We start from the raw sequence: 26812 nt of genomic DNA on the forward strand, positions 1-26812 counted from the left end.
CACCTAAGGAGAGCAAAGCTTACTAAGACAACACAAAAGCTGAACTTCACTCAAAACACTCTCTCTGAGATGAGTATGGGAATTCTGAATTACCTTTCTCCATACCTGACCTATTCTGCAGAACTGCACTCCCAGGCTGTCACTAGCAAAAAAAAAACTAAAGAGAATGTGAGTGCCTCCAGGAATCAAAGCCTTTTCTCCAAAGCCCCAAAGATCCACAATACCAAAACTAGCAAAATCATGGAATCTTCATTTCCTTAAGAATGGAAAGTGTTTAAGTACCTGTATGTTAATTATGAAATGCCATAAGAAATGTATTGTGTCTATCTTACAATTGAGTAAATGACATTGAGTCAATCACACAGAGTGTGTGTATTAGTGCTGAGAACAGAACCAGCATTCTGAATCAGGAGAATTGTGTGCCTTACAAACTCAGCTATATGATAAAGTTTATCACACCTGTTTAAGCCACAGAGCCCTGAGCTGGCCCTTACCAGTGACATTAGGCACACTCTTTAAGTGCTCCAACTTGCCCAGGTTGGATTCACCAGGTAAGCGGTTAGTGCTGGTGCAGGATGGACTCATGCCCACGCAGTCTGGATAATATGCAGCTAGAAAGGGAGCTGCCACACTGTCTTTCAGCAAAGGAGGGAGTATGAGCATGGAGTACCACCAATGGTCTGAAACTTCAGCCACTCTCTGGCCAAGCAGCAAAGTGAAGGAAAGAAGGGAGAAGAGAACACGTCAGTATTTGGAAAACGCTGGAAAACGAACCAAGCTCCCCCCTCCCTCCAAAACTGAGCACAAGAAGGACCAATCTCAGAATTGCAAGTCATAAAGACAATTTTTCTCCCTCTTTCTCCTTCCTCAGCCTGACACAGAAAACCTGTAGTACTGATCTCTCCCTCAGAAATGGAGCTGAAACTTCACAAACTGCACACACACGTGGACAGCAAACAGATGAGACATTCCATCCATGCCTTATGCCTTTTATAAAACATTTATAGTCATTTATGTGTTCAGAAATCTGGACTTAGAAAAGTGTCCACGGACTGATCAATTTAATTTGGATTCTGCTATCCCCATCAAACACCTTCTGAAATGCTAATGAATCAGCCTTAATTTACAAGTCAAACATGCATCAAGGAAACAAAGCCACAAAGCTTCTAAAGGAGTCAACAAAAAGCTTGAATATGTTCCCTGGGATAGAGGAACCTCAGAGCACACTTGTCAGCATTGGCTTATTGAACATCAGATCACAGGGAACCTGAAATGCAGATGATCACAAACCCCTTGAAACACCAACATACATCTTGAGTGTACATTCCGTATTATGGGGGAGAGGAGACAGAAAACATGCTTAGGTGTTCTCTTGCTGTCTTGGAAAAGGGAGACTAGCTTGACTGAAGACAGAAACAACTTGAAAGACAAGGAAATTTTAGAATGAGGAATTTTATTTGAACGCTGGCAACTGAATCCTGTGTTGCCTGATCAAAAGTGAGAATTAGGAGTAAAACTTGAATCACAACTCAAAGACACCACGAACCACTTGAAATCTAATGGGGATGGAAAGGGAAAAGAAGAAAAAGATGAGAGAGTAGAAAGCCCCAGGCACTGTTGCAAATAATGTCTGACAGTTCCCCGAGCAAAATGCACAAATACTGACACAACTGGCCAAAGGACAAAAAAAATGGAAATAAATATGCCATGTTATAAGACTGCTTTCATATTCTAAGACAAATGAGGAGGACAGTCACTACTCACCAAGTCCTCAGGCATGGAACACTGGTCTGAGCCCTCAGTCTGAAACAAAAGAAATGGTATCAGAGCTATTCTTAAGCTGTGCAGCAAAAGTTAAATATAAACCAAAGTCATTTTCTATCACATAGTTCTTTAAAAGAAAAAAAGTGTCAGTGTTACCCTTCTGTAGCAGAGCTGATTGTAAAAAAAATAAATAATAGAGAAACTTACAGGTTAAAACCAGAACACACCATAAAGCAAAAAGCACCCTAGAAAAGGTTTCTCATTTTCTCAGTTAGTTTCTACTGATCAGACATTAAAATATACATTCTACTGCATAAAATGGGGTGGAACACTGAAACAAATTAAGAAAAAAACCCCAGAATTTTACAGAAAAATTCTTGAAATATCCCACATTTTCTAGAGTGACTCTTCCAGCCTAGACTATAAGAGAGTTTCTCATTTTAAGAGTAATTTTATCACAGAGTTTCAAGATTAAATGCTGACCCTTCAGATTTTTATATGACCAGTATTTTCAGGTTCTGTTTTTTCATATAGATTCTATGGCACTTTAAAGACTGTTTCAAATTTCAGGAGTTATCTTCATGACAAAGCTGAAATTTTTCATGTAAAGGCCATGACAGACTTGACAGAAATTAAGAAAAGCTCACTGAGCTTTCCAGGTGTTTTCCTCAATAATGGAGAAAGGCCAAAGAAAACTGAAAGGAACATTTTGGTGTGTGTTTATTTTGTACACGCTGATAATCCTTCCACAGCTTCAGAATTCAGGGTTTTACAACTGACTGTGCAGACAAAGGTATTTCAGACACTTCTTTCTTGACATTTCCAGGTCAGAAAAGTCCAAACACCATTTTGACATTAGACACAAGAAGAAATTAATTTCTGCAAACAAGAAAAACCAACTTGTTGTTAAGTTCCCCTGTGAGCAGAACTGTTCTGTGTTACCTTGGTGGAGTTGTTGAGTTTCATGCCACATCTGTATGTTTTTGCTATTTGTGGTGTCAGCTGGATTTCCTTTGTCAGCTGACGCCATTTACCACAGTCTGGCTTTGTGCACTGCACCTACAAGTCAAGGAATAAACATGTTTTTACCTGTTGCTGTCTGATTGCAGATAAGGTTAATGCAGCTTAAATACCCAGTTAGGAAGGAGCGAGACGTGAGAAAGTTGTCAGATATAATTGTTCAATTCATTCTTGTGTTATCATCAGGTCATAATTAAGGTGTTTGATATACAGAAATCTTGGGCCCATCTCCTGTAAGACTGAATTTTTGCCCAGAATCTAAAGCCAAAATGGACCCAGTGCCCAGTTCCTTTGGTCTTCAGTGGACTTTGCAAGCATTACTTCAAAAATATATTCTTCACCACTTGAAGAAAGAAACTAAAAAAACCCACCACTATCACCCAACTTCTTTCCATTCCCATCTTTCTTCTTCTGCTCTTTAGCCAGGAAATACAAAATCTGCTTTTGAAGTCTTTCACGCTCATACTTTCCTATACCTTGTATGCTCCCTTTCCCTGCCAGATCTGTTCTACCTGAACATCACACATCTGAGCAGCTGCTTCACTGAAAAGGAATAGAAGGTTGGTCATTGTGGAGTGTGGAGAAAGTCTCCAACAATGGAGAGCTGATCAGAATCATTAGCTTGAGTTTTTACACAGTCTTCTAATACTAGAAAAAAAAAAACATAAAAACTCAGCTGACCTGCTGGTTGAGCAGCAGAATACCAAAACCACATGAGAGCATCACATTCTTATTAATTAAATCACCTTTTATCTTACCCAGTAAGGAAGCTGTTGATCAGCCATAAAGGCTTTTGGACTGGGCTCACTTTTACCATTACTTGTCCAAATCCTTTTCCAGGCAGCATATTTCTCATAACCATCTTTATGGCTAAGAAGGAAGAGAAAAAAAAACAGCAAGCAGTCAGAAAATTGAATGTCTAGTTCACTTCAAGCAGTAGCAATTATTCTAAAATTAAACATTTTATAAAAGGACAGAGAAATATGTCTGAAGAGAATACTGTACTTAAAAAAAAGTCATGGTTCTTACAGTGTGAAGTGAATTTGCTTTACAAAAAAACCCAGATTTACTTAAAACTGTTCTCATCATTTAAAATTTTCTGACATTGTCTTTTAAAAAGACAAAAGCTTCAGAACAATTGCACACACAAACCAGGCTGCCTAAATTAACCAATTATGTTCAGGCTGCTGTTTAAGTTGATTCATCCATCCAACACCTGCAGTTTTAGCACCAATATCCAATCCCCACTCTGACTAAAGCAAGCACAGAAGACAAGTCTTTGTATTGTGTTTATGTACCTGATGCTTCAACAGTTCTAAGTGTATTAAGCTGTGAGAAGACACACTCTTAATTGGCAAACATACCTTCGGTAATAGTGGTCAAAACATTCATTGCAGAAGTGCTCCCCACAGGAAAGATGGTACCAGCGAGATGTATACCCATTTTTAGCACACCTGTAATGCAGGAGATATAGAAATAATTCTACAAGACATTTAGGGAAGAAATCTATGGAGAGCAGCACATTCTAGAACGTGAATAAAATATGCAGAAGAAGCCAGGGCTTTATGTTACATTCAGGCATAAAGCACTCCAGTCCTACAAATAACAATAAGGTCATTTCAATTGTCTCTAACATTTCCAGTTCCCACACTAAGCAACACCAGATGCAAAGGAGGCAACGTGGACACAATGTGCAGTTTTATGGTTGGCCCGGCTTCCAGCAGCCTCCCTCTAACAATGGTCAGCTGAGCCTGCCTTTAGCACCCTCTAAGCAGGCATTTCCTGGCCATGAACTGCATTTGCTCTTAGAGTGAATATGTGCTGTGACACATGAAGGGTTTGCAAACACAACAAAGTCCCTCTCCACAAGAACTTACAGTTCCTCTGCTTTGTTCCATTCTGTTCCAGTACCAGTGCAGGGGTGGGAGGGATCATTTAAATTGGCTTTTTTCTTGTACACGTGATCAATTGATTCCTAAGTCATTACAATGTTCTGTCCCCAGAACAACTGACAGAACTATAAAGTCAAATCTGAACACAGAACAGATGTTGCCTATTTTTTTCTCATGACTGAGTTGTGATTTTAACCCACGGGGAGAAAACCCCGAGGAAGGAGTTACTCATTCTGGGCATTTGTTTTGTATTACTCTCAAAAAGAAATATCCATTACAGAGATTCTGTTCAAGTTCTTCCCTCAGAAAACTCTCACTAGACCCGATGAAAAGGTTGGAGATAAATTCACAAGGTAAAAAGCTACTAACTGAAATAACCATGAAATTATCTCATCTCAAATAAAAAAATGTTGAAAGTATGTAGTTGGGGGGGTGGGAGGGGTGAAAATCAAAACATTAAAATAACAATTCAAAGAGATGAGTAGGCAGCTTCTATTGTTTCCTAAGCAAAACAGTAATATCAGCAATGCTGATCTCACAGGTGCTCATTTCCTGCACAAGTCCCCTCCACAACTGCCAAAGCACTTGGCTTCCTTCTGACAACACCCAGAACATGGACCTCCTGCACCAAGGAATAATCCATGTATATAACCAAATGAAGCACCAAATCACTTTTATTTATTTTCTAATTCTATAAGGAAGGAAAGTTTGTCTCAAAGAGGGAGGAGTGCAACATAATTACAGTCTGGGTACTGCATACTGCCTGTTATAGATCCACCTCAGGCACTCAAAACCACCAGGGTCAGAATGCAAAAGTGCTTGTGCAAGTACACAGAAAGCCACAGAACTCGAGAACAAAATGTTCAGATAAGTTATGACTGTCTCTCTCAAGACCTCAGATTTCAAGGCCAGAATCTCACCTCAGACTGCAAAACATTCCAACGAAAGGAGCGGTTAAGACTTTCTGCAGTAAATGCTGGTTTCATTTTCCATCTTGAAAGCAAGTTTAACTTCCCCAGATGACACTAATATCCTCTTTCACAAAGCATGTTCCAGAAGACACCATTAATAACATAAATAAACCCATCCTAAAGATATTCTATATCTGAATTAGCAACTTGCACAGCTGAAAGTCATCCACAAGAGGAATAACTTGTGACACTTTCCCATCATCTTGAGACTCCAATTAGTAGTATCTTTCAATTCTCTCTACATTTAGAAACAAAGCAATTTTTCAGAATATAACTAAAATCCTAAACTTCAGCTGCAAGTTTAGAAAGTCCATGAAAAAAGCAAACAAAAAGAAGCAGACCTTTCAGCTGCACTGGCAAAGCAAACAGGACACGTTGCAGTGCATCCAGCTTTTTCACACTTTCTGTATTTCTTCTCTGATGCCTCATCATCATCATCTGCTGGTGCTTCAGCTGCTTTCTTCTTCACCTAATAAAGACCAGCTAAATCTGATCAGAAATTACACAAAAGCATCTTCTACAGAGTGGCTCTCAGACAGTTTTTCAGCTTGTGAGTGGCATCCGACAGTTAAAATTATACTAATGAAAATCTTTGGATCCATCGTGAAATTGCTGCAGCATGAAACAGCTGTCAAACTAGGTCAGCTTCTTTTCTACAAAAAAACCCCCAACAAGCCAAACCCCAAGCCACAAACCCACAGTGAGACTGGAAATATCATTTAAAGCTAAAAATGTCTTGCCTTAGTCTAATTGATGCCATTGAAGACATTATAGGCAAAAATTCCAGCTTGAAATGTATTTTAAGCTCCATCACATGCTAATGAGTCAAGCCTCGTGCATTCATTCTATTCCTCCTTCAGAAAAATCTCCTCTTTGCAGACTTATTGATATCAATTAGTGGCAATCCAATCTGTTCCTCAAATAAATATTAGGGTAGGCTTAGGACATTTTTTTGGATACAAAACTGTATACCAAATGTCTCTTCTGGGCCTCAAAGGTACTGTGTATTGTGTTGCTTTAGGGCTCTGTCTCAGTGGGCAGACAGCTCTGACTGACTGCACAGAAACCTGTGATTGGATTGTTATCATATTAAATATTAACAGGTTATATCGAGTATTTATCTTTTCTGAATATTGTTCACAAAATGAGACATTTTGCCTTCTCATTCACAGAATCAACTCATTCTCCTCTGTGGATAAATACAAACTTAAACACAATGAAGCCTTTCTTTATAAAAGTCAACAGAAAATAACAAAGAGCAAAGTACAAAGCCACGTGTTTCAAAATTCCTATAAATACCTGTCTTCCAGAACTCCTCACAGGAAGGTTCTCTGGAGACTGATCTGAAGAACATGCCTTTTTTTTCGTTCGTAGCCTTCCAGTTGACATTGTATTGTTAGATCTGAAAGAAAAGAAGGCAGTAGTTAATAAAAAAAATTTAATTGCTCACCTTTGCAGAGCTGTCTAATCACCTGGGCAGCACAGCCACTTATAATGCTACTTTTGACAGAGTTACTAGGTAAGAATCTATTCAGCTTGCCTATTAATTCAGGAGGAAAATGAGAATGAAGCATTACGGGAAAGGAACAACACTATTTTAAACTAAGTTTGGAGTTAAGATTAGATCCCTGAATACTTCTTGACAGGCTGTTCCAGATCAGCATATCCCGGATTTCAATAATCTGATTTGCATTACGTGAAGACCTGGACTGGAATTTGGGTTGGCAAAGGGAACAGCCATCAGGTCAATGCTGATGCAACCATTCAAACACCCCTGGGAGCAACACTCATCCTGCTGACTCCTGAGTTATTGGCAGCAAGAGATTTGCACTCCAAAGCACTTTTCCAAACAGTGCACTGAAAAGATGTTCAATACCAGATGAACAACCACTTCCAAGATTTGCACATGAAGTACCTCCTATGACAGTGAGAATTTAAAGTCTAAACTGCAGTTGCATTGAAGTTATAAGTAAGTGGAATGTGTACTGTAGGAGAAAATAAAAGATTTCTGGCACAAGAACACTCCATGGCTGTCTTTGACTGCATTGGTAGGAGCACAGAAAAGCCCAGTTTACCACTTAAACTGGAAAGCACAGAGTGTGAGAAAGCATGCAGCAGAAATATGAAAGTGTATTTAAAATGGTATTATCAAAGGCATTCCTTTCACAGGGAGTAAAGCACAAATAAAGAGCATTCAGGGGAAGAATTAAATCTACAAGTGCTCTACCACATATAGAAAGGAAGGGGAAATGAATCCCTTGTACTACAGCACTGCAGCAGGAATGGTATCTTGTTGCAATAGGGAGCCATTTGTAATGATGTTTCTTTTAATTAGAAAGAAAGATAGATAGATAGATAGATAGATAGATAGATAGATAGATAGATAGATATGATATGATAAGATACAATTCTCCCTTATTCAACCTGTCAGTGATGGACATGGCAGCAGAATCTTTGTCCAGAAATACTGCTAAAAATAAATGTAACTGGAGGAGAAAATGGGAATGTTTACAAAATGTCAAATTAAGCTGATGCAAATCAACTGAACTAGTACTTCATTTGCTCCTTGAGATAGAAGAAATTATTTGGAAAAGGAAGAGAAATCACATGATGATAACCACACAAAGTGGCTATATTTCACATCAGTGAAAAATTAGTTCAGAAAACCCAATTAAAAATAAACTTCTTTTTTGCATGCAACCCCTTCAACTATAACTCAGTAGAGTGAGAAAAAAAAAAGAATTAAGTAAATTTTTTTTACCTAAGAAAAAAAAGGCATCACTTCACCATAACTTACTGTGTGGGGGTGGATGAGGTTGGAAAGTAGAGAAAGGAAAACCAGTTTCATTTATATGAGATCTCCCTAAAGAGCTGTGCAATGCCCCAGAAGATGGTGACTTTTTTCCCCCAGAGCATTCCTTGTGGATCAGTGACACAACAGAATCACTCTGTATCACCTTAGCTTCTATCTGACTATAGATAGTCATTCCCATATGAGAGGCTGTGAAGGACCTCGGGGCTGAGCAGGGCACCAGGTGACTCATTTTGGTGGCCACCAGGTGACCACAGTTTGCTGCCTTTGCTGCAAGGACCTGTATCCAAGAAGGTAAAGGAGCATGCAGCTGCTCCATTGCATTAAGGGGGTTAAAAAAATGGCACTTATCAATCATAGAATCATAGAATGGATTGGGTTGGAAAAGACCTCTGAGATCATCGAGTACAACCCTTGGTCCAACTCCAGTCCCTTTACCAGATCATGGCACTCAGTGCCACGGCCAAGCTCAGGTTAAAAACCTCCAGGGATGGGGAATCCACCCCCTCTCTGGGCAGCCCATTCCAATCCCTGAGCACTCTCTCTGCAAAGAATTTTTTTCTGATCTCCAACTTCAATTTCCCCTGGCAGAGCTTGAGCCCATCGTGCCCCCTTGTCCTATTGCTGAGTGCCTGGGAGAAGAGACCAACCCCCCCCTGGCCAGAACTTCCCTTCAGGTAGTTCTAGACAGTGCTGAGGTCACCTCTGAGCCTCCTCTTCTCCAGGCTGAATACCCCCAGCTCCCTCAGCCTCTCCCCATAGGGCTTGTGCTCCAGTCCCTTCTCCAGCCTTGTTGCTCTTCTCTGGACTCGCTCCAGCACCTCAATATCCTTTCTCAACTGAGGGGTAATCACTAATAAGTTTGGTAAAAATATTTCAGATTGAGAGGCCTCCCACTTTGGAAGGCAGAGGCCGGTTGTACAGAATCTCAGACATATTTTTCCTCTGAGCACTGCGGGAGGAGTAGATGGGGAGAAAGGGAGGAAAAGAAATCAGCTTAAAGCCATTACTTACAGCTCTGTGCCACTTTGTCCCCACTTCCTCTCCCAAACCAAACAACACCCCTCAGAAAAAAACCACAAATTTTTAGAGAACAAGTAAACAGGACTTAATCTACTAAGCTTGACATGACTGTGCATTCTATCCTATGGACGTTATCTTCCTGGCTGAGCAAATAAGCCCTTTAAAAGGAGAGAGAGATGCACAACACGCTGTCACATCCGATAACGCTCCATCCATCCGGAACGCGTGGCCTATATTGGAAAGCTTTGGGGGGTTTACCTGCACAGCAGAAAGCAAGTTTGTCTTTGTGGAAGGAAAACAAAATATTTAAAAAGAGAAACCACACCCAAACATTGACAGAGAGGAAGCGAGAGGAGTTGGGGACCGCGAAGTGCACACACCTCTGAAACTCAAGCCCGAGTAAAGTGCCCTGCCCAGCCCAGCCCAGCGCCTGTGACAGCGACTGGCGGGGACAGCGGGGCCCGAGGGCAGCCCTGGGAACGGCTGGCACCGGGACTGGCACCGGGGACACCCCTGGGCACGGCTGACACCGGGGTGGTCCCGAGGGCAGCCCCGGGCATGGCTGTCCCCGCAGAGGTGGCACCGGGGTGGTCCCGAGGGCAGCCCCGGGCACGGCTGTCCCCGCAGAGGTGGCACCGGGGTGGTCCCAAGGGCAGCCCCGGGCATGGATATCCCCGCAGAGGTGGCACCGGGGTGGTCCCGAGGGCAGCCCCGGGCATGGCTGTCCCCGCAGAGGTGGCACCGGGGTGGTCCCGAGGGCAGCCCCGGGCATGGCTGTCCCCGCAGAGGTGGCACCGGGGAGGTCCCAAGGGGCATCCCCGGGCATGGCTGTCCCCGCAGCGCTGGCACTCACCTCGGGGATCGGGGACCACATCCACGCGTGTCCGCGCCGCCTTCTGCTAGAGCTGCAGCCGAGGCAAAAAGGGTGGAGAAGGGGGAAGGAAGGGAGGGAGGGAAAGAGAGAAGGGGAAGGAAGGGAGAAGCGCGGAGGTGAGCACGGGGGCAGAGCTCGCACCTGCCCCGCGCAGGGGGCTGGCGGCGCCGCGGTGGGCGCTGCAGCTGGAGGGTGAAGGGAGGTAGGGAGGGAGTCACTCACCGCCGCCATCCCCACCGCCATCCTCCTCCTCCTCCTCCTCCCCGGTGCCGGGCACCCTCAGCCCGCCTCCTCCTGCCGCCGCTTCCGCTCTCGGCGGTGCGTGGCGAGGGGAGGGAGGCCGGGCAGGCACCGCCCCAGCCCCGCCGGACCCGCCGCCGCTGCCGCCGCGCAGGTACCGCCGCTGCCGAGCCCCGACGGGGCACCGCGCGGGTCCCCCCGGCCCCGAGCCGCCGCTTCCACGCGGGACAGGGTGTCGGCATCTCCCTCCTCACTTACCGGGCTGGGGGCGCTTCCAGTGGGTGCCCAGCGAGACGCCCCCGGTGTTCCCGGAGCGCGGCTCAGCCCCGGGGATCGGGCGCTGCCCGAAGCCTCCGTCGCGTTCTGTGCTGCTACACTGTACCAGCCGCCGAACCCATCTCTTAAAATGCTCTAAATTCTTGTTCCATTCGAGGAAGGAAGAGCCAGTTCCAAACTATGCGTGGTGGGGGTGATTTTTCTGTCGTTTTTCGTAGCTCCTGGCACTCCCCGGGGACGATGGAGCGCTCAGCGGATCCATCCGGGCTCCTGCACGGCTCTGATGGTGGGGCACAGAAAGACAGAGTGGTGACCGAGGAGGAATGGCTGCAAAAATGGGAAATGGGGAACATCGGCTTCCACAGGGAGCAAGGGCATCCGTACGTGGCTCCACTCTTCTGCCTAAGCTGTTTTAAGAAATGCGGGGAAATTAATGGCTTGGCTCATTTGCAAAACTCTTAATTGAAAATGAAACATTTGCGAAAGGGAAACTATTTTATACGGGCACAGCTTGAAACCAAAATAAATACACATGGTTTTGTGACCTACATTTGTCAAAAAAAGGATAGAGAAAAGAAGGTATTGTGAATTATTTAGAACTTCTACTATTGAATCAGATTTTAGAGCTTGAAGAGCTTGGCTAAAAATCTTAAAGTTTCTGATGCAGAAGCTTTGCATTGCTGTGGATAAATCATGAAACCAAGGCCTGGAAAAATACATGGAGGGTATCAGAGGAACTACTGTGCACTACAAGACAGAGGCCTAAGAAAGCAAACCTGTTTTTTTATAGTCTTTCAAGTCCTGTAGAAGTGATTTGATTGATACAGAAGTTCAATAATCATTCTGTTTAAAAGCTGTGTTGTGGCTTTCTTAGAGGTGGTTTGATGGGTTTGTTTACGTGAAAAGACAAACAGAAAACAGAACAGCCAGAAATGCAGATGGAAACTGAATGTTTTTATTTTATGTTTTTACTTCTAATGGCATGGAGCAGGTTGAGCTAAGAAGCTGTGCTCCCTCCTGGAGTTTGTGTGCTACCACCTGCCACAGTGTGCAGCACTTGGGTTTTATTGTGTCAGCACAAAATACTTGCAGAGTTAAGTAAAACGTGTCTGTTCTCCTGCAGGCTCCTCCAGAAGTATCTGGATCTTCTTTTAAACGGCAGGAGTGGACTGAGAATATTTTTCCCACTTTGTGGTAAAGCAGTGGAGATGAAATGGTAAAACACAGGTTACAGCAGCAGAAATCTTGTTTTATATGGGGAAGGAGAGAGGGAATTCCCAGCCTTATCCAGGCCCATGGAAATGTGCCACATATCCCTGGTAGGAAACTGGAAGCTGAAGGGAGGAGGAAGTTTGGTTTCATTTGCTGGGATTTTCTATGGTAGCATAAATGAGATGGGTAAGGTAAGGACTAACCTGACAGTCCTCATTGTCCTGAGTTCAGCTTGGGGAATGCTGAATTTGTGACAGACAGGGTGACTGAAGCTGTGCCCTCAGCACTGCTGGTTGTGGTGGCAATGCCACCTCAAATTGCCCACAATGAGGTCATCGTGCCAGAGCACATTTTCAAGGGACCATGTAGCATGTCATGCTGCAAACTTAAATTATTTGGTCTAAATATAACTTCCTCCTTCTTTATACTTATTATTCTGTCTTCATCTTTTTTTTTTTTTTGGTGGGGGTTATTTTTGTAATTAGGGCCTATATAAGACAGTGTTTTTTCCTGGAAAGGGTGGCACAAACCACAAAATTGTGACTGAACTGTGTCCTCAAGGAGTCAAGTTAGTTCCAGTTATCAGGTTTTATCACAGTAACTACTTGCCAGGCTCACTGCAGGCTCTGACACACGTTGGTGTTGCTCTGAACTGCACCTCCCTCTCTGCCTGTCCCTGACAAGCCACAGAGGCACAGCACATTTCTGAAAATGGACAGTTTCTCTGTGTGATCAACTGTTTTCCTCGAGTTCATAGAGATAAATTAATAATTCATTGAATATAAATAAAGTCCATGAGTCTTTGTCAACTGTATGTCGAGTGGTGCTAATTGGAGCTCCAGTCACGAAGGGGAAATGTTCAATATAATATGAATGGTCCACAAAGTCAGGATGAGATGTACCAGTGCATCCTAAAACCAGGGTTTCCCTAATGTAAAAATGCTGCATGAGAGATACACATTTATAAAGGGGCTTACAGAAATCTGGGACCTCTCTGCTCTGTGTGCAGGTTGGCAGACATGGGACACAGCGTGGTTGGTGTGGAAGTCAGCGAGCAAGCACTGAAGGAGTTTTTCTCAGAACACAATCTGCCTTATTGTGAGGAGCCAGTCCCAGAAATTCCAGGAGGAAAATTGTTCCAGGTATGCTTTCTGCATGGGGTGGTTAATCATGCAATGCATAACTGAGCAAACAAGTTGTTCTGCTTTAATGCCTCTGTTTTGCTGGTAATCATTCACCTCTCCTGAAGGGGTCTGGAAGGAAGCTCTGAGTTGTAATTTTGGACTGAGAAGTTTTTCTTTTGAACTTACAACTTTGGCCTGCCATCCTTATTACAGTGAAGCACTTGAGGACATGTAGAGGGAATATATTTTAAAATTGGACAGTTGCAAATCTTGATAGGGTAGAACCTCTCTGGAGGGGATCAGGAGAGTTACCACAATAAATTAGAACTAAAACTGTTTCTCACAGTTTTTCCCCACTACACATGTATATTTAAAAAGCATGTATGTTTATATTTTAAGGTAAAAAGTATAAATATATATTTATGACTGCGTGTTTAAAGATAATTTGCTGATAAGTATTGTTTCCATTGCTCTTTATTGTAGAGTACTTCTGGCAACATTTCCCTGTACTGCTGCAGTATTTATGATTTGTCCAGGTAGGAACACACAGTGTGTTTTACAATTCTCTGTAATCAAACATATATTAATACTGTCATAATACTGCCATTATTTTATTTGAATCAGACATAAAGATTTGTCAGGTTGTCTCAAGAAAACTCCAATTGACTTGTATGAATAGCCAATCTCCAGCAAAGACTTCACTCTGTTTTTCACCTTTAGGAATGCCAGATAATTATCTTTAAATGGGCTTCTTGTTCTAAGCCATTCTGTGAAAGCTACAGAAAAACATGTTTGCTTGTACAGTAAACCCAAATTATCTTTAACAATATTGATGAAATCTATGAAACAAAACTCCAGCACAATCCCTTACTCAGAGTGGCTTCATAAAAGTAAGGAGAATATACCCAGAGGTGTCTTAGCACAACAGTTCTCTCCTCTTGCACTTCTTACTCAGACATGATTTTCCCTGGATTGTGACGTTTTAATGAAGCTCTTTGTGTTTTGTTTTTTATTTTTTCTTCCAAACAATTGTCAAGAACAAGAATTTGTTCCATGGCTGTTCAGTAAGGAGGTCAAGTCTTAATCTTTCCTTTGATGCTCTTGCCAGAGCTCATGCACATACAGGTGTGAATAGGTAGTTTAGGACACCAGAACATGGTATTTACTATACAATCCTTTTTTTTTGCCTCAGTCTGGATAAACTGACAAAAAAGACTGTTCATTACTAGAGTCCAAAGTCTTTGAGACTCTAGACCATTACTAAGACTTCAGCTGACTCCAAGTTGGTTTGAGCAGTGTATGTGTAACTTATCCTGCAAAGTGAGTGCCTTGAACAGATGGGCTCTGTATGAACATGACTTGGTAGATACTGCCTGGTTTTTTCCCCACTTTGCCCCTGCAGTGTCACTACTTGCTGTGTAGATCCCTATAAATCCTTCTTGCTCTGAGTTGACAAGTTGCCCAAGGATTGCTTAAACTTCTCAGAAATTTCTGAAAAATTCAATTATATATCTTTTAGCAAGCAATGGGGTGAAACTTGCAGCTTCCATCACAACATGGTGGAATTATACTTTAAAATGAACAAAATTAGGTAATTAGTGGCAATTTCAGTGCTCATTACTGGATCCAGGACATAGTTTCTTGGTCACAAAATGAATTGGCAGATGGACATTCTGGATGCAGAATGAACTGCATCCCATAAGCAGTGAGCAGGTACCCATGACTAGAAAAATGCACACACTCTTCTAGTTTCTGTGTACAGACAATTTGATTAATTACCCAGTAATTATGGAAATTAAACTTACTTCTGTCTTGCTGAGACTGGCCTGCTAACAGGTCCTTTTGATCTCCATATGCCTGGCATTCATTAGAGAACTCAGATGTGCTCCTGACCTTTGTCAGAATGGGTCATTTCAAAGGCTCTGGGTAGTTAAAGAGTAACAGGAATTGCTGCTTTTTGTGGGCACTCTGGGCCATATGTAAAACAGTTACATTACACAACTATTACAATTATGGCTGCAAGACTTTAAAAAAAAAGAAGTAAAAAGTTGCATTGGCTGTAACTACTAAGCATGTGCAGAGATAGAAATTCACAAATTTATTGCTTGAATCCAGTGGGTTTTTCACAGGTGAATTTATGATTTACATGCTAAATTTTGCTGGTTGTAACAGTACTAACTACAGATGTGCAGATGGACAAGGAGCACCCAGACTCTCAGCAGGTCCTGAGATCTGGGCACAGGAGAGCAGGACTGGGCATGGCCACAGCCTGCCATGTCTGTAAGCCCTGATGAAATCTGTGGGGCCACCACCACCATTCCAGTTAGACCAGATTAACGTTGGGAAGGAGAACCAAGTGCAGAAAACTTTAGTGTTTGGCCTAAGGTCCATGCAGCAGACTTGGCTGTGAAGAAAGGAGAGCAAACTCCAAGCCTCAGAAGATCAAGTTTGTCACCTCCTCCACCAGACTTTCTCTTCTCTGCACGTCCATTGCTTGTTAAACTGTCTCCCTAAAAATCTCCTTTCAGTCAAGAGGCTGGTTATTTAAATTAGGTGCTTAGACTTGGCAAACTTTAAAAGAAGTAAGCACTTAAAAGTGTTATCATGTCTCATCACAGTAGAGTGGGAAATACAGGATCAGCTTCTGGGTGAGATGCCAGAGATTTAGCAATGCCATTGCAATGAAAATAGCAGTGGGCAGAGAGAAGTTGTGGTGGTTTAACACAGCACCACACAGCTACTTGCCCACTTCTCCCATCACGGGATGATGGGGACAATCAGGAGGGTAAAAGTGAGAAAGAAACTTATGGGTTGAGATAAAAACAGTTTGAAAAGAAATTTTTAAAAAATGTAGGAAAAATGAAAAAAAAAATCCCAAACAGAAAAACAACCAATGACCAAAGAGAGAGGAAAATAAAACCCCAGAAAGACAAGTGGTGCAAATGAAAACAGTGGCCCACCAGCAACCAACTGATGCTCAGCCAGTCCCCAGGCAGCAACCCCTCCTTGCCTTGCAACACCCCTCCCAGGAGTTTTTGCTGAGCATGACACCATATGGTCTGGAGTATCCCTTTGCTGAGTTGGTGTCACCTGTCCCAGCTGTGTCCTCTCCCAGCTCTTGTGCACCTCCAACCTGCTCACTGGTGTCCTGGTGTGAGGAGCAGAAAAGGTGGTGATGCTGTGTAAGTGCTGCTCAGCAGGCACTAAAACATCTGTGCCTTGTTAACACTATTTCCAGCACAAATCCAAAACATATCCCCATAGAAGTTACTATGAAGAAACAGAACTCTACCCCAGCCAAAACCAGTGCACAGGTGAAGACAGAGGTGATGGAGTTGGGCTCTGACACCTTCCCGGTAGGCAAAAGGCACAATTCCATGCCATATTTTTCTCACTAAGTAAACCTATTCAAACTTTCTTTAAAATTATGCAATCTGCATTATTACTACCTTGCTCTCTAAACCCCAGTTTTAATTATTACCAGAAAAAAGTCTCTTCCTTATTCCCTGAATATTCTTTGTGTCACACTGACTGCTCTTACCACCCATCAATAAAGGCACTTCTTGATAGTCTTACCCACTTGCAGGTTTTGGGTGGTCACTGAAGCAGCTGCCAGCATGTCCAGAAGCAGAATCAGTGTCTGTGGCAGTGTTCCCCTGAGGCAGGCAGTGTAACTGAGCTTTTGGAGCACTAAACAAACTGCAAGCTGAGGGTGACTGTCCTGGAGGTGCAGCTGGGAACTGTTGCCTCCACATCCCGTACCCCTGTGAGCAGAGACACTCTGCAGACAAGTTAATGGAGAAAGATAAACAGGTGATTTTTAATAGAAGCTTCCAAGGTTCAAACCCAAGAGGTCTGACCCTTAGATCAGGAAGTTCACAATTTTTATACCCCTTATTAACATCCAATCAGGACTCTTATTTTCCTTGAGAGCCCACCCAAAAGGTCTGTCAATCTGCCCCCTTCTTCATGGGGGGGTAGTCGGGTCTTCTTCTGTTGTTTATCTCCTGTTATCTTGCAGGTGGCTTCTCAAAAAACATCATGGCCTTGGCTGAGCCTCAGAATAGCACCCAAACTTGTGAGAAAGGCACTTAATATGTGCACTTAAAATCTGAGCAACTTAGCAGAGCCTATATGATTCTAAATCCTACTAAAATTACATTAAATTCTTAGGCATCAGAACTGAGGTGTCTGAAGTTACTGGAGGTGCTGATTTCCATGACAGTAAAGCAACAAAGCACCTTCCTTAGCCTGCTTTGGAAATCACCAGTGGGTTTAGAAGGTGATCCAGAACTGTTGAAGTGCTGAGTATATGTTAGTATTGCTTCAAGGGTGTGATTACCAAACACCCAGACTTGCAGCCCCAATGTGTTGAAGCCACATTTCTTCCTCCCTGCCTTGTCTCAGTGCTCCCTAATGATGGGGAAACACTGAGCAATTCCAGCATCTCTTTGCTATCCCAGCAAGGCCACCTACCAGGAAGGTGTTTTGAGTTCCAGATCACATTGGTTTGGATCATGAAAATGCTGCACCACAACAAAAGGGTAGCGGGGGATCTGCATCCTCGTGACTTCACAGAAGTATCTGAATAAAGAAGAAGGTGCCTTTTTACTATTTTTAAGCTTTTTCCTTTTCTCCCTACAGCCCAATAGTTGGCAAGTTCGATGGGGTCTGGGACAGAGGAGCTCTTGTAGCTGTGAATCCATGTGACAGACAACGGTCAGTGAATTGCTTTGGTATTGCCTTTATTCTGATGTGTGCAGTGACAAGTTTTCCCTCCTGCCACCTGTCAGTGAGTCCTCTTTCATTTCAAGGACCAACCTACACAAGTTCTTCCCTACCACAAGCACGTGCTGCAGTCAGAGTGAATTTCCTTCAGGAAGCTGCTCTGCCTCTTGGTGGTGAAATATGTGGTTTGTTCCAACCCAGCAGAAGCAGAGCTGCAACTCTCATCTGAATTCTCTTATTTTCCTTTCACCCCAGCTGCTTCTCTTCTCTGTGTTCTTTTCCCTCTCACTTCCCTTGATTCTAAATTTTTTTGTCTATAGCCAACCTAAATTTAGTTTGAACCTGCTCCCAGGATCTTTTAATTAGATACATAATCTTGAACTCACAATAATTTTAAAAGATCAGTACTATATTGTGTACTGTATTCTAGACTGTCACAGGTGAATACTTGGTTTGTCCATCAGTTTTGAGTTGAATATGCAAAGAAAAAGGATAAGTCATGTTTATGAGGAGTAAACATAACCTTTATTTGAGTTTTTTCATGTGTAGCATGAATTTCATGCTCCTGAAATTCAAGCTAAGTTTTGTTTAGTCTCTGTGCAGTTCAGTTCAAATTCTGTCTGCTCAGCAATGCATGTTGCCTTTTTTGTGGAATACTTTGAATGCTTTACAAAAACAATTAAGTATAACTTTCTCCTTTTAGCTATGTCAGTTTAATGATCAACCTAATGGAGAAGAATTCTTCCTATCTCCTTGTTACAGTTTCGTATGACCCAAACAAACACAAAGGTGAGAACTTGGTGCTGGTCATGTTATGATTTTGTGACTTTAATACAAATTGTATAAAGGTGCAATATATATTTTTTTTTAATTTTTTTTGTATATACATATTTGTATCTTCCCTAAGTTTTTATCTGCATAACTTTGTCAGCTGATCACACCAGTGTAACTGTGAGTTAAAAATCATAGATGTTAACCAAGCTTGAGACTAAATTTGGGTTCTCTCAGCACTCAGACATGCTCAGGGTAAGCTCAGGACAGTCATGATATATTAATAATGAAATGAAGCTGGAACTGTGGCTGTGACAATGAGGCTGGAAGTGTGAATGTTTAGTGACATCCTGTCTGGCCTTGGGAGCTTGAAGCACTCCCAGGAACATCAGCTTTGTGCTGTTTACCCAATGCTTGCAACCAAATGTGTTGCCTCTCTCCCAGCCACTACCATGCTCTGAATATACATGAAAGAGGTGAAATTTTGTAAAATCATAAGGTACTTTTTCTTTTTATATTGTATACTGAAGTGTGGGGTATTTGAAAAGATTATATTTTTGGTTAATATTAATTTGAAAAAGAAAAAGATTTCTTGCTGGTTTGGGGCATAATTATCCCTGAAAAAAATAGGTCTTGTTATCATAAGCAACAATAGTTTCAATGGTTGTTTTCCCTCTCCCATTGTTCAGCTTTTAGCTTTAATCATGCCATTGTAGTGTAAAGAGATTTTAGGCTGGATTCTCACAGCACACTGAGAGTGGTTCTATCCAGGTCACCCTCATGATCTGTATCTGGAGATGATGCAGCAGCATCACCTGAAGCTGTCTGGGGTCCTCCAAGGTGCCTCAGGTTCTTGGACATGTTGTTTTCTGGTTGCTGCTGCTTGTGCTACACCCTGGGGCCCAATTTCAGGCCAAGTGTTGAGCTGACCCTCCCACTGCAGTGGAAATTCTTGTGTTCTTCCAGTGTCTTCTCCCTGATCAGCTTCTCCCCTTTTCTTTCAGGCCCACCATTTTATGTTCCTGAATCTGAAGTTAAAAGCTCATTTGGTAGGTAATATTTCAGCTAACCCCAAGGATTTTTTTCCAAAATACATAAATATATGCCTCTAGCTTGCCCTGTGACAAGCCATACAGTCCTTTGCTTCTTATCTAAGGGCTGGAGTAATGGAAAAACAACAGGAAAAATAAATACCATTTAGCCACAGGGAGTTTGCTGTCAAGGAAAATTCTCAGCTCTCAAAAGGATATGAAGAAAACCCAAGAGACAAACAGTCTCTTGCCTCCCTGTGGCACCTTTTTGTTCTCCCAGGATTCATACTACACTCAGTGTTCTTGTAGCTGCAGTCTCAGTCCCATGTGACAATTTTGTCTTTGTGTCACCTCATCAAGCAGCTGCCCTGGTTCTAATAGAAGGCTTGCCAGGGTTACAGTTTCTCCTGTACTTTTGTGACAAAGAAGAAAAGTAACGTGCTCCACGAAGAAAATGCTAAGAATGTACAACTCCAATCCATCAAAATAATGAAAGTCGGAATTACAGCAGGAATTCAGTTTTAAAAGTTCCTCCTGACGTGCTTTAAAATTGCAGTTTTAAATGTACAACTTTCTCAAACTCCTGCAGTGTTTGTTTGCAGTGAGTCATTGGCATAGACAGTTGGCTCCCAGTGCAAAAGAGACAGATAAGTTTTTTCCAGTGCATTTGTGTCAGGGGCTGTGAGGAAATCTGTGGATAAGATTTTTTTTTCAGTGACTAATCATTCACTAACTTGTTACTCTTTTCTCCTTTCTAGGCAACTGCTGTGAAATTAAATGTCTTGAAAAAGTTGATAGCTTCACAGACAAGCACAGACAATGGGGACTAGATTATTTTCTAGAGGTGCTATATTTACTAAAGTTTGTAGCCTGATCAAAATTGATTAAAATAACTTGCCTCCCATCTTGCTTTTATTTTTATCCCACATTTTAAAATGGGGCATTCCTAAAGCAGGCTCTAGTGTACAGAAAAGTACCTGTGGAATATTTCTGTCCATTTTGCTTCCCAAGTCAGCTCTCCTCCACCACTGCTTCACTGCCTTGAGGTGTGCACAGCTTTCCTTAAACTGTGCACAAACAACATTCTCATAGGTAAGATCAGGGAAGTGTGGCTGTGAAACTCTGAGGGACCTGGGGTTGTTTAGTCTGGAGAAGAGGAGGCTCAGGGGTCACCTCATTGCTCTCCAGAACTACCCGAAAGGAGGTTGTAGCCAGGTCTCTTCTCCCAGGCAACCAGCAGAACAAGAGGGCACAGGCATAAGCTGTGCCAGGGGAGGTTTAGGTTGGATATCAGAAAGAAATTCTTTACAGAGAGAGTGGTCAGGCATTGGAATGCCCTGCCCAGAGAGGTGGTGGATTCACCATCCCTGGAGGTTTTTAAGATGAGACTGGATGTGGCACTGAGTGGCATGATCTGGTGATCACAGTGGTGTTGGATCAAGAGTTGGACTTGATGATCTCGGAGGTCTCTTCCAACCCAGTTAATTCCATGATTATGTGAAACTCTGGCTTACTTCCTTAGTGTGGTAGGGGTATAAATAGCAGTAGGAGTGGTGTGGTACTGGATGTCTGTGGGATGTGGTGGGTATTTGAGCGCTCCGGTGAATACCAAGGATGCCGCGCGATCCCACCGCTGTCCCGCAGAGGGCGCTCCGCCCGCCCGTCCCGCTCAGCGCCCGCCCCGCCGGGGGCTGCCCCGGGGCCGGGATGGAGGACAAGACGGAGCTGAGCCCGCTGGAGCTCCGTGTGTCCTCCGAGCCCTCCGGCCCCTCGGGATGGAGGATGACGAGGCGGAGCTGAGTCTGCTGGAGCTCCGGGTGTGCTCCGAGCCCTCCGGCCCCTCGGGATGGAGGATGACGAGGCGGAGCTGAGTCTGCTGGAGCTCCGGGTGTGCTCCGAGCCCTCCGGCTCCTCGGGATGGAAGATGACGAGGCGGAGCTGAGCCTGCTGGAGTGCCGCGTGTGCTTCGAGCGCTACGGCCCGTCCGTGCCGCGGCGGCCGCTCAACCTGCCGTGCGGGCACGTCCTGTGCGGGGGCTGCGTGGCCGCGCTGGCCCCGCGTCTCGAGTGCCCGTTCTGCCGCCGGCCCTGCAGCCCCGCCAGCACCAGCGAGTGCCGCCCGCTGCTGCAGCTGCTGGAGCTGCTGGGCCCCTCCGGCCGCCTCGCCCCGGCCCCGGGAAGCGGCAGCAGCATCGGCGGGGCGGCCCCCGCGGCGTTCAGACTGCGGCGGTGCCTGGGCGGCTGGGGCTCGCTGCTGAACCCCACCGGGGTGTCAGCCTGGCCCGGCTCGGGCCGCCTGGCCGTGGCACACGACGGCGAGCAGAGGATCCACGTATTCGACCCGAGCGGGCTGTGCCTGCGGCGCTTCGGGGCACGGGGGGACGCGGGCGGCGAGGTGAAGTACCCGCTCGACGTGGCCGTCACGCCCGACGGGCACGTGGTGGTCACCGACGGCGGGGACCGCGCCGTGAAGGCCTTCGATGTGGAGGGCAGGGGCGTGCTGGCGGTGCGGGAAGGGTTCTGCCTGCCCTGGGGCTTGGATGCCACGGCCACGGGCGAGCTGATGCTGACGGACGCGGAGGCGGGTGCGCTGTTCCGCCTGACGGCTGATTTCCCCCGGGGCGAGCTGAGGAGGTGCCAGCGGGTCCGGGAGAAACTCGCCAGCCCCAGGGCCGTGGCCGTCTGCCGCACATCGGGCAATGTCGCCGTCGTGGAGCACCTCAAGGCTCCAGGAGCGCGCAAGGGCAGCACCCGCGTGAAGATACTCAGCGCGGAGATGGAGCTCGTCGCCCAGGTGGACAACTTCGGGCTGGACCTCGTCTTCCACTCCAGTATACACGCCACGGCTGTGGCCTTTGACAGAGAGGGTCGTGTTGTAGTCACGGATGTTTGTAGGCGGGCTGTAATATGCTTAGGGAAACCCAAGGAGTTTCCCGTGTTTAATCCTCTGATAAGCCACGGGCTTTCTTACCCTGTGGGACTGACTTACATGGCAGACGATTCCCTCGTCGTTTTAGACAGCGGTGATCATGCAATAAAAATATATAGCACTACCTGAACGGGTTTACTGCTCCAGGCTCCAGCTGCTTTTGGCCACAGAGCATGCAAAGTTCTGCTGCTTGGAGGTTTCTGCCCTTGAAGTGATCAATTCCCCCCAGCCAACGTGCCACGGTTCCTGCAGAACTTCTGTCGGACCTTTTGCCTACCTGTGCCAGTAGACCTGCCCGTAGTCAACAATGAATCAACCAAACAAATAACGTGGCATTTTAAAACTGGTCCATATCTTCACCATCAAATGGGTTTGGTCCTCTTGCGGCGAGTGATCAAAGACCAGCAGTTGTGAAAGTGATGTGTCATTTATTTACCTTTCCCAGCACTTTGGTTTTCATTGTTCTTAATTAAACACAGATACACTCATGGGGGTGACAGAACTTCAGTTTCCAGGAATTTCAGCTTTCTTGTTTCCACAAGAAAGGAGTTTAGCTTGACAAAAGGATAGGAGAATGGGAAGTTCCATTCAAGGTTACCTCAATCCAGCTCAGATCATTGTGATGGCGAATGATGAACATTCTCTGCCCTCTTGTTCGACTCACTGATGAGTGAATTACACGATGTTCAAAGCCTGTTTTTTCCACACCAGGAAAACACATTTCTGGGAACATCCTTCTCTCTGCTAGTTTATTCCCAACTTTATTAGGTTTGTTGCTGGAACACTGTCTTCCTCTAAAATGATTAAATCTGTGTCTTTACCTGGAGATAATCTGGTGTGTGGTTCCACAGCATGGGCAGCTTTCCCTAAAAGCTCCTTGAAGTAGTTGTGTTTAGACCACAAATACTCCTGCATGTGTAAATGTGGGCTGGCTGTGCTGCTGACACAGCTGCACTTAGAAGGTTTTCTGTGCTGCCTGCCCTTGTTTTGTCACTAATATGGTGCTTTTGCACCCCAAACTCGAGGATTGACTGCAAAGTGAAATGTTAGTGAGAAGTAATAGAGGAAGGGGGAAGTAACCCCCATTTTTTTTCCTAACTTCCAGATGATGTTTTGTTGGTTGGGAATACACAGGAGGTTTGGCTCAGTTTATGTTCTCTTATAGATAATTTTGCCGTGGACACAAGTTTTGTTGCCTTATTGCACAGTGGAAATTTCAGTATATCTGAATTATTTTGAGAAGGATTGAACACCCCTGCTAGAAATCACTGCTGGGTTTTTAGACATTTACCTGCTGCTAAAATGATTAGTTAGGTGGTTCAGTGTTAAAATGAAGTTAGATGTAAATGTAAATGCTACCTGAGGTAAAGTAGGTTAAAAGGGCATAAAACTTTTGGGGTAATTTATTTGGTAACTGAAGTCATTAATATTAACTAATGTAATTGGAAATTCACAGGCAGTCTTTTTATCTAAATTTTTAATCTGGCTTTAGGTCTGACTTCAGGGCATTTAATAACTGCACGTATTGCTGCACCAGTAATTTACCAAATACTTACTTTAAACTGGAGCAGTTTAGCCCTCTTAATTCAGACAATGTATGTGAATATTTATATTTAACAATATTTATATTAAACAATATTTATATTAAACAATATTTATATTTATAGAAACAAAACAAATCTATTAAATGCAGCTGTTTGTAAAGGTTAGTTGAACAGTGACCTGCCAAGAAAGCATGATTTGCTTATTCCTATATTTGAGTAATGAAGTGAAAATTCCTCATATATTTTCATTGTGGGTTTCTCTGTTACAATACCATGCCCTGTAAATGGTTTCTTTTGCTGTCTGGCAATAACCTGCTGAAGTTGTTGTAGGGCCATTTGTTGCCATTGAAAATTATATGGACCTGTAAATTTGGTCTTTTCCAGGGTTCTTTTCAGCCAGGCCAAACAGTAAGTGCTTTGGAAGAACGAGAAATCCTCCTTGGCTGTTCTGCAGCAGAAGGGGTATGGCCCTGAGAGAGATCAGGAGGGGAATTCACTCAGAGAAGCCTCCACTTGGGTTATATATTCCTTTCTAGGTGCCAAGGAGACATCTGTGTTTGAGGAATATAGAACCAATGGGATAACACTCCCTTGGGGGGGCTGCTGTGTGGCAAAATGCATACAAATGTCATCAATTCATACATAATTAACAATTTGCTGCAGCAGCACCACTTCTGAACCACGGGCTCTGAATTTCCTCTCCTCCAACCTCCCTGTGCACCAGGAGCTTGGTTTTGCTGCTGAACTTGTGGATGGCTAAATTTCCTGGGACCTCCCACCATGTAGACAACTTTCCAGTAGCTGAAATGCTGATTTTTAAACATTTGACTCATTTTGTTTTGAAATCTACAGAAACTCCCATTGTTGCCCATTCTGCTTCTGTCTGCCTTGGTAAATGACTAGAAAACACTTGATTTTTGTGTTTGTAAACAAAATAAACCTTGTGCCTTTATTCTACCTAGTTTGCTGTGTGCCATCTCCTGCAGTTTCTGCTTTACCTGCCTACTGAAAGTAAATGTAGACTTATTCTGGACTATGCAGCTGCTTTGCTTTTACTATAACTTGGTGCTTGCTTAGTGTTGTACCTGCATCAAAGGACCATTACATTCTTCTCTTAGTTCATTTGATGCAGGTGCCTAAATTGAGAAGCAATAATTCACTGTATAAAACAAAGTATAAAAAATTCTGAGTTCCTCATTGTGCAGGAAAATGCAGCAGTAGAGCTGAAAACTTTCTTTTGACAGACAGGTAAGAGGGACGTGTGCTCCTGCTGATCTGTTGGAATTTAGTCACAGATTTCAGCAAAACAAAACCTTGTGTTCTGAGAAAGGGATGGCAAATGGTGAGGGGCCCATAGTTGAACAGACATCCTTAGGTAGGTGATGCTTTTGGGGGTCTGGGTCGTGCTTGGAATGGGGATAAGTAGATGTGTGCTCACCTTTGCAAAAGAGTGGTGGCCACTTCATCTAGAAAGTAATGTGGGACTGTCTGATCACTTCAGTTATAATTACTGTATTATTATTATATTATTATTTTCTAAACCCCACCACTTTTGCATAACTCTGCACCTCATGCTTTAGCCACCTGGATTAAAAGCAAATAAATATAATGGACAGTATCCTTTTAATGTCATCTCTTCAGTCCCTGGTAGGGACTGCTGTGTCTGTTGTGCACACACACATGGCAATTCCTACTGGGTTTATTTTTAAGCACTGATCTCAGATTGCCATCGCTGCATAGAAATATATCAGGGTATGTTTACAGTGTTGAGGAATTAAAGGAGTCAGAGGGGTCTCAGAAATGTGTATTGAAATGGTGTTCTGTAACGTAGATTTGTTGTTTTGCTTGTGGAGAAAATTTAGATAAAGAATATAATGTATTTTTCAGATTGGTGGATGAAGAGAAGGGTGAAAGGGAAAAACAAAGGTAAAATTTACTTCTTTTTGGCCATTTGAGCATGTCTGTTCCCTCCAGCCCCCTTGTGGGCACATCAGTTTGGTGTTTGTATTTTCTCAAAGCAGTTTTCAAACATTGATTTCAGGGAAGGAGGAGACCTCCTGTAATAATATCCAGCTCCCAAACCACGAGGAGTTTTATAGAGCAGGTCCATCAAAATGCTGACCTTGAATACAGAACACCTTTAAATTCTGGAAGGGATGAAGGTCAGAAAAAAGCAGAGTTCTCCCCTGAGATCACCTTGCACAGGAGGAATTTGCTTTCCTTTCTTTCTCTTCAGTGTTTGGGGTGTTTTTATGACCCTTCTCAGAGGTCTGTCCTTACAGTTGACAAGTCACCTGTGAGTCACAGCTTGTGTCCACAGGAGTAAAAATAATACACACATTTTGTAAATGAGTTCTAAAGCTTGCCCTTCATCCAGGCATCTCAGGAGAGCTGACAGATGGTTCAGAAAACAGCCAGCACCCGTTTGATACTGTTGCATAAACATCCAGCCTTTCTCTGAAGTGCTTCATCTCTGATTCTCCTGGACAGCTTCAAAGCTCTCTGACACTGCAGAGGTCCTCAGGGAGCAGATGATGCATTTACACCTTTTCCTCACTGCTGCTTTCCAAGAGATTTACAAATAATTCTGAACTTGGCACTC

The 26812-nt window shown here is 43.8% G+C and overlaps 3 protein-coding genes across 5 annotated transcripts in view; 2 read left to right on the forward strand and 1 right to left on the reverse strand.

Annotated features, from left to right (window-relative positions):
• The window catches only part of KDM1B (lysine demethylase 1B), a 26802-nt gene extending 16143 nt beyond the window's left edge, over positions 1-10659 (reverse strand). For 2 of the 3 annotated variants that reach the window (XM_071553188.1, XM_071553189.1), the window contains exons 1-9: positions 10579-10612; positions 10336-10387; positions 6947-7049; positions 5989-6116; positions 4149-4238; positions 3543-3654; positions 2707-2823; positions 1765-1803; positions 495-699 (exon numbers count right to left, since the gene is read on the reverse strand). In XM_071553188.1, the coding sequence (XP_071409289.1) occupies positions 495-699; positions 1765-1803; positions 2707-2823; positions 3543-3654; positions 4149-4238; positions 5989-6116; positions 6947-7036 (781 nt within the window). In that variant the 5' untranslated portion in view covers positions 7037-7049; positions 10336-10387; positions 10579-10612. Of the gene's footprint in view, positions 1-494; positions 700-1764; positions 1804-2706; positions 2824-3542; positions 3655-4148; positions 4239-5988; positions 6117-6946; positions 7050-10335; positions 10388-10578 lie in introns of all 3 variants that reach the window. The other variant, XM_071553191.1, reaches the window with a different exon arrangement.
• Positions 10651-20642, forward strand: TPMT (thiopurine S-methyltransferase). The gene is made up of 9 exons (XM_071553192.1): positions 10651-10750; positions 11091-11252; positions 11996-12088; positions 13094-13226; positions 13692-13744; positions 17853-17927; positions 18640-18725; positions 19712-19756; positions 20497-20642. The coding sequence occupies exons 2-9, from the start codon at positions 11113-11115 to the stop codon at positions 20610-20612; spliced, it is 741 nt and encodes a 246-aa protein (XP_071409293.1). The 5' UTR covers positions 10651-10750; positions 11091-11112; the 3' UTR covers positions 20613-20642.
• Positions 20643-21434: 792 nt separating this feature from the next.
• NHLRC1 (NHL repeat containing E3 ubiquitin protein ligase 1) lies at positions 21435-25161 on the forward strand. Its single transcript, XM_071552957.1, has one exon. The coding sequence runs from the start codon at positions 21656-21658 to the stop codon at positions 22793-22795; it is 1140 nt and encodes a 379-aa protein (XP_071409058.1). The 5' UTR covers positions 21435-21655; the 3' UTR covers positions 22796-25161.
• The last annotated feature ends 1651 nt before the right edge of the window (positions 25162-26812 follow it).

Source organism: Pithys albifrons, chromosome 4 (genome assembly GCF_047495875.1).
Source record: "Pithys albifrons albifrons isolate INPA30051 chromosome 4, PitAlb_v1, whole genome shotgun sequence".
NCBI classification, from domain to species: Eukaryota; Metazoa; Chordata; class Aves; order Passeriformes; family Thamnophilidae; genus Pithys; species Pithys albifrons.

Coding starts and splice junctions, on each gene's coding strand:
- TPMT (XM_071553192.1), top strand. CDS start 11,113: ATGGAGCGCTCAGCGGATCCATCCGGGCTCCTGCACGGCTCTGATGGT. Junction 13,745..17,852: donor AGTATTTATGATTTGTCCAG/GTAGGAACACAC, acceptor TTCTCCCTACAG/CCCAATAGTTGGCAAGTTCG. Junction 17,928..18,639: donor AATCCATGTGACAGACAACG/GTCAGTGAATTG, acceptor TTCTCCTTTTAG/CTATGTCAGTTTAATGATCA.
- NHLRC1 (XM_071552957.1), top strand. CDS start 21,656: ATGGAAGATGACGAGGCGGAGCTGAGCCTGCTGGAGTGCCGCGTGTGC.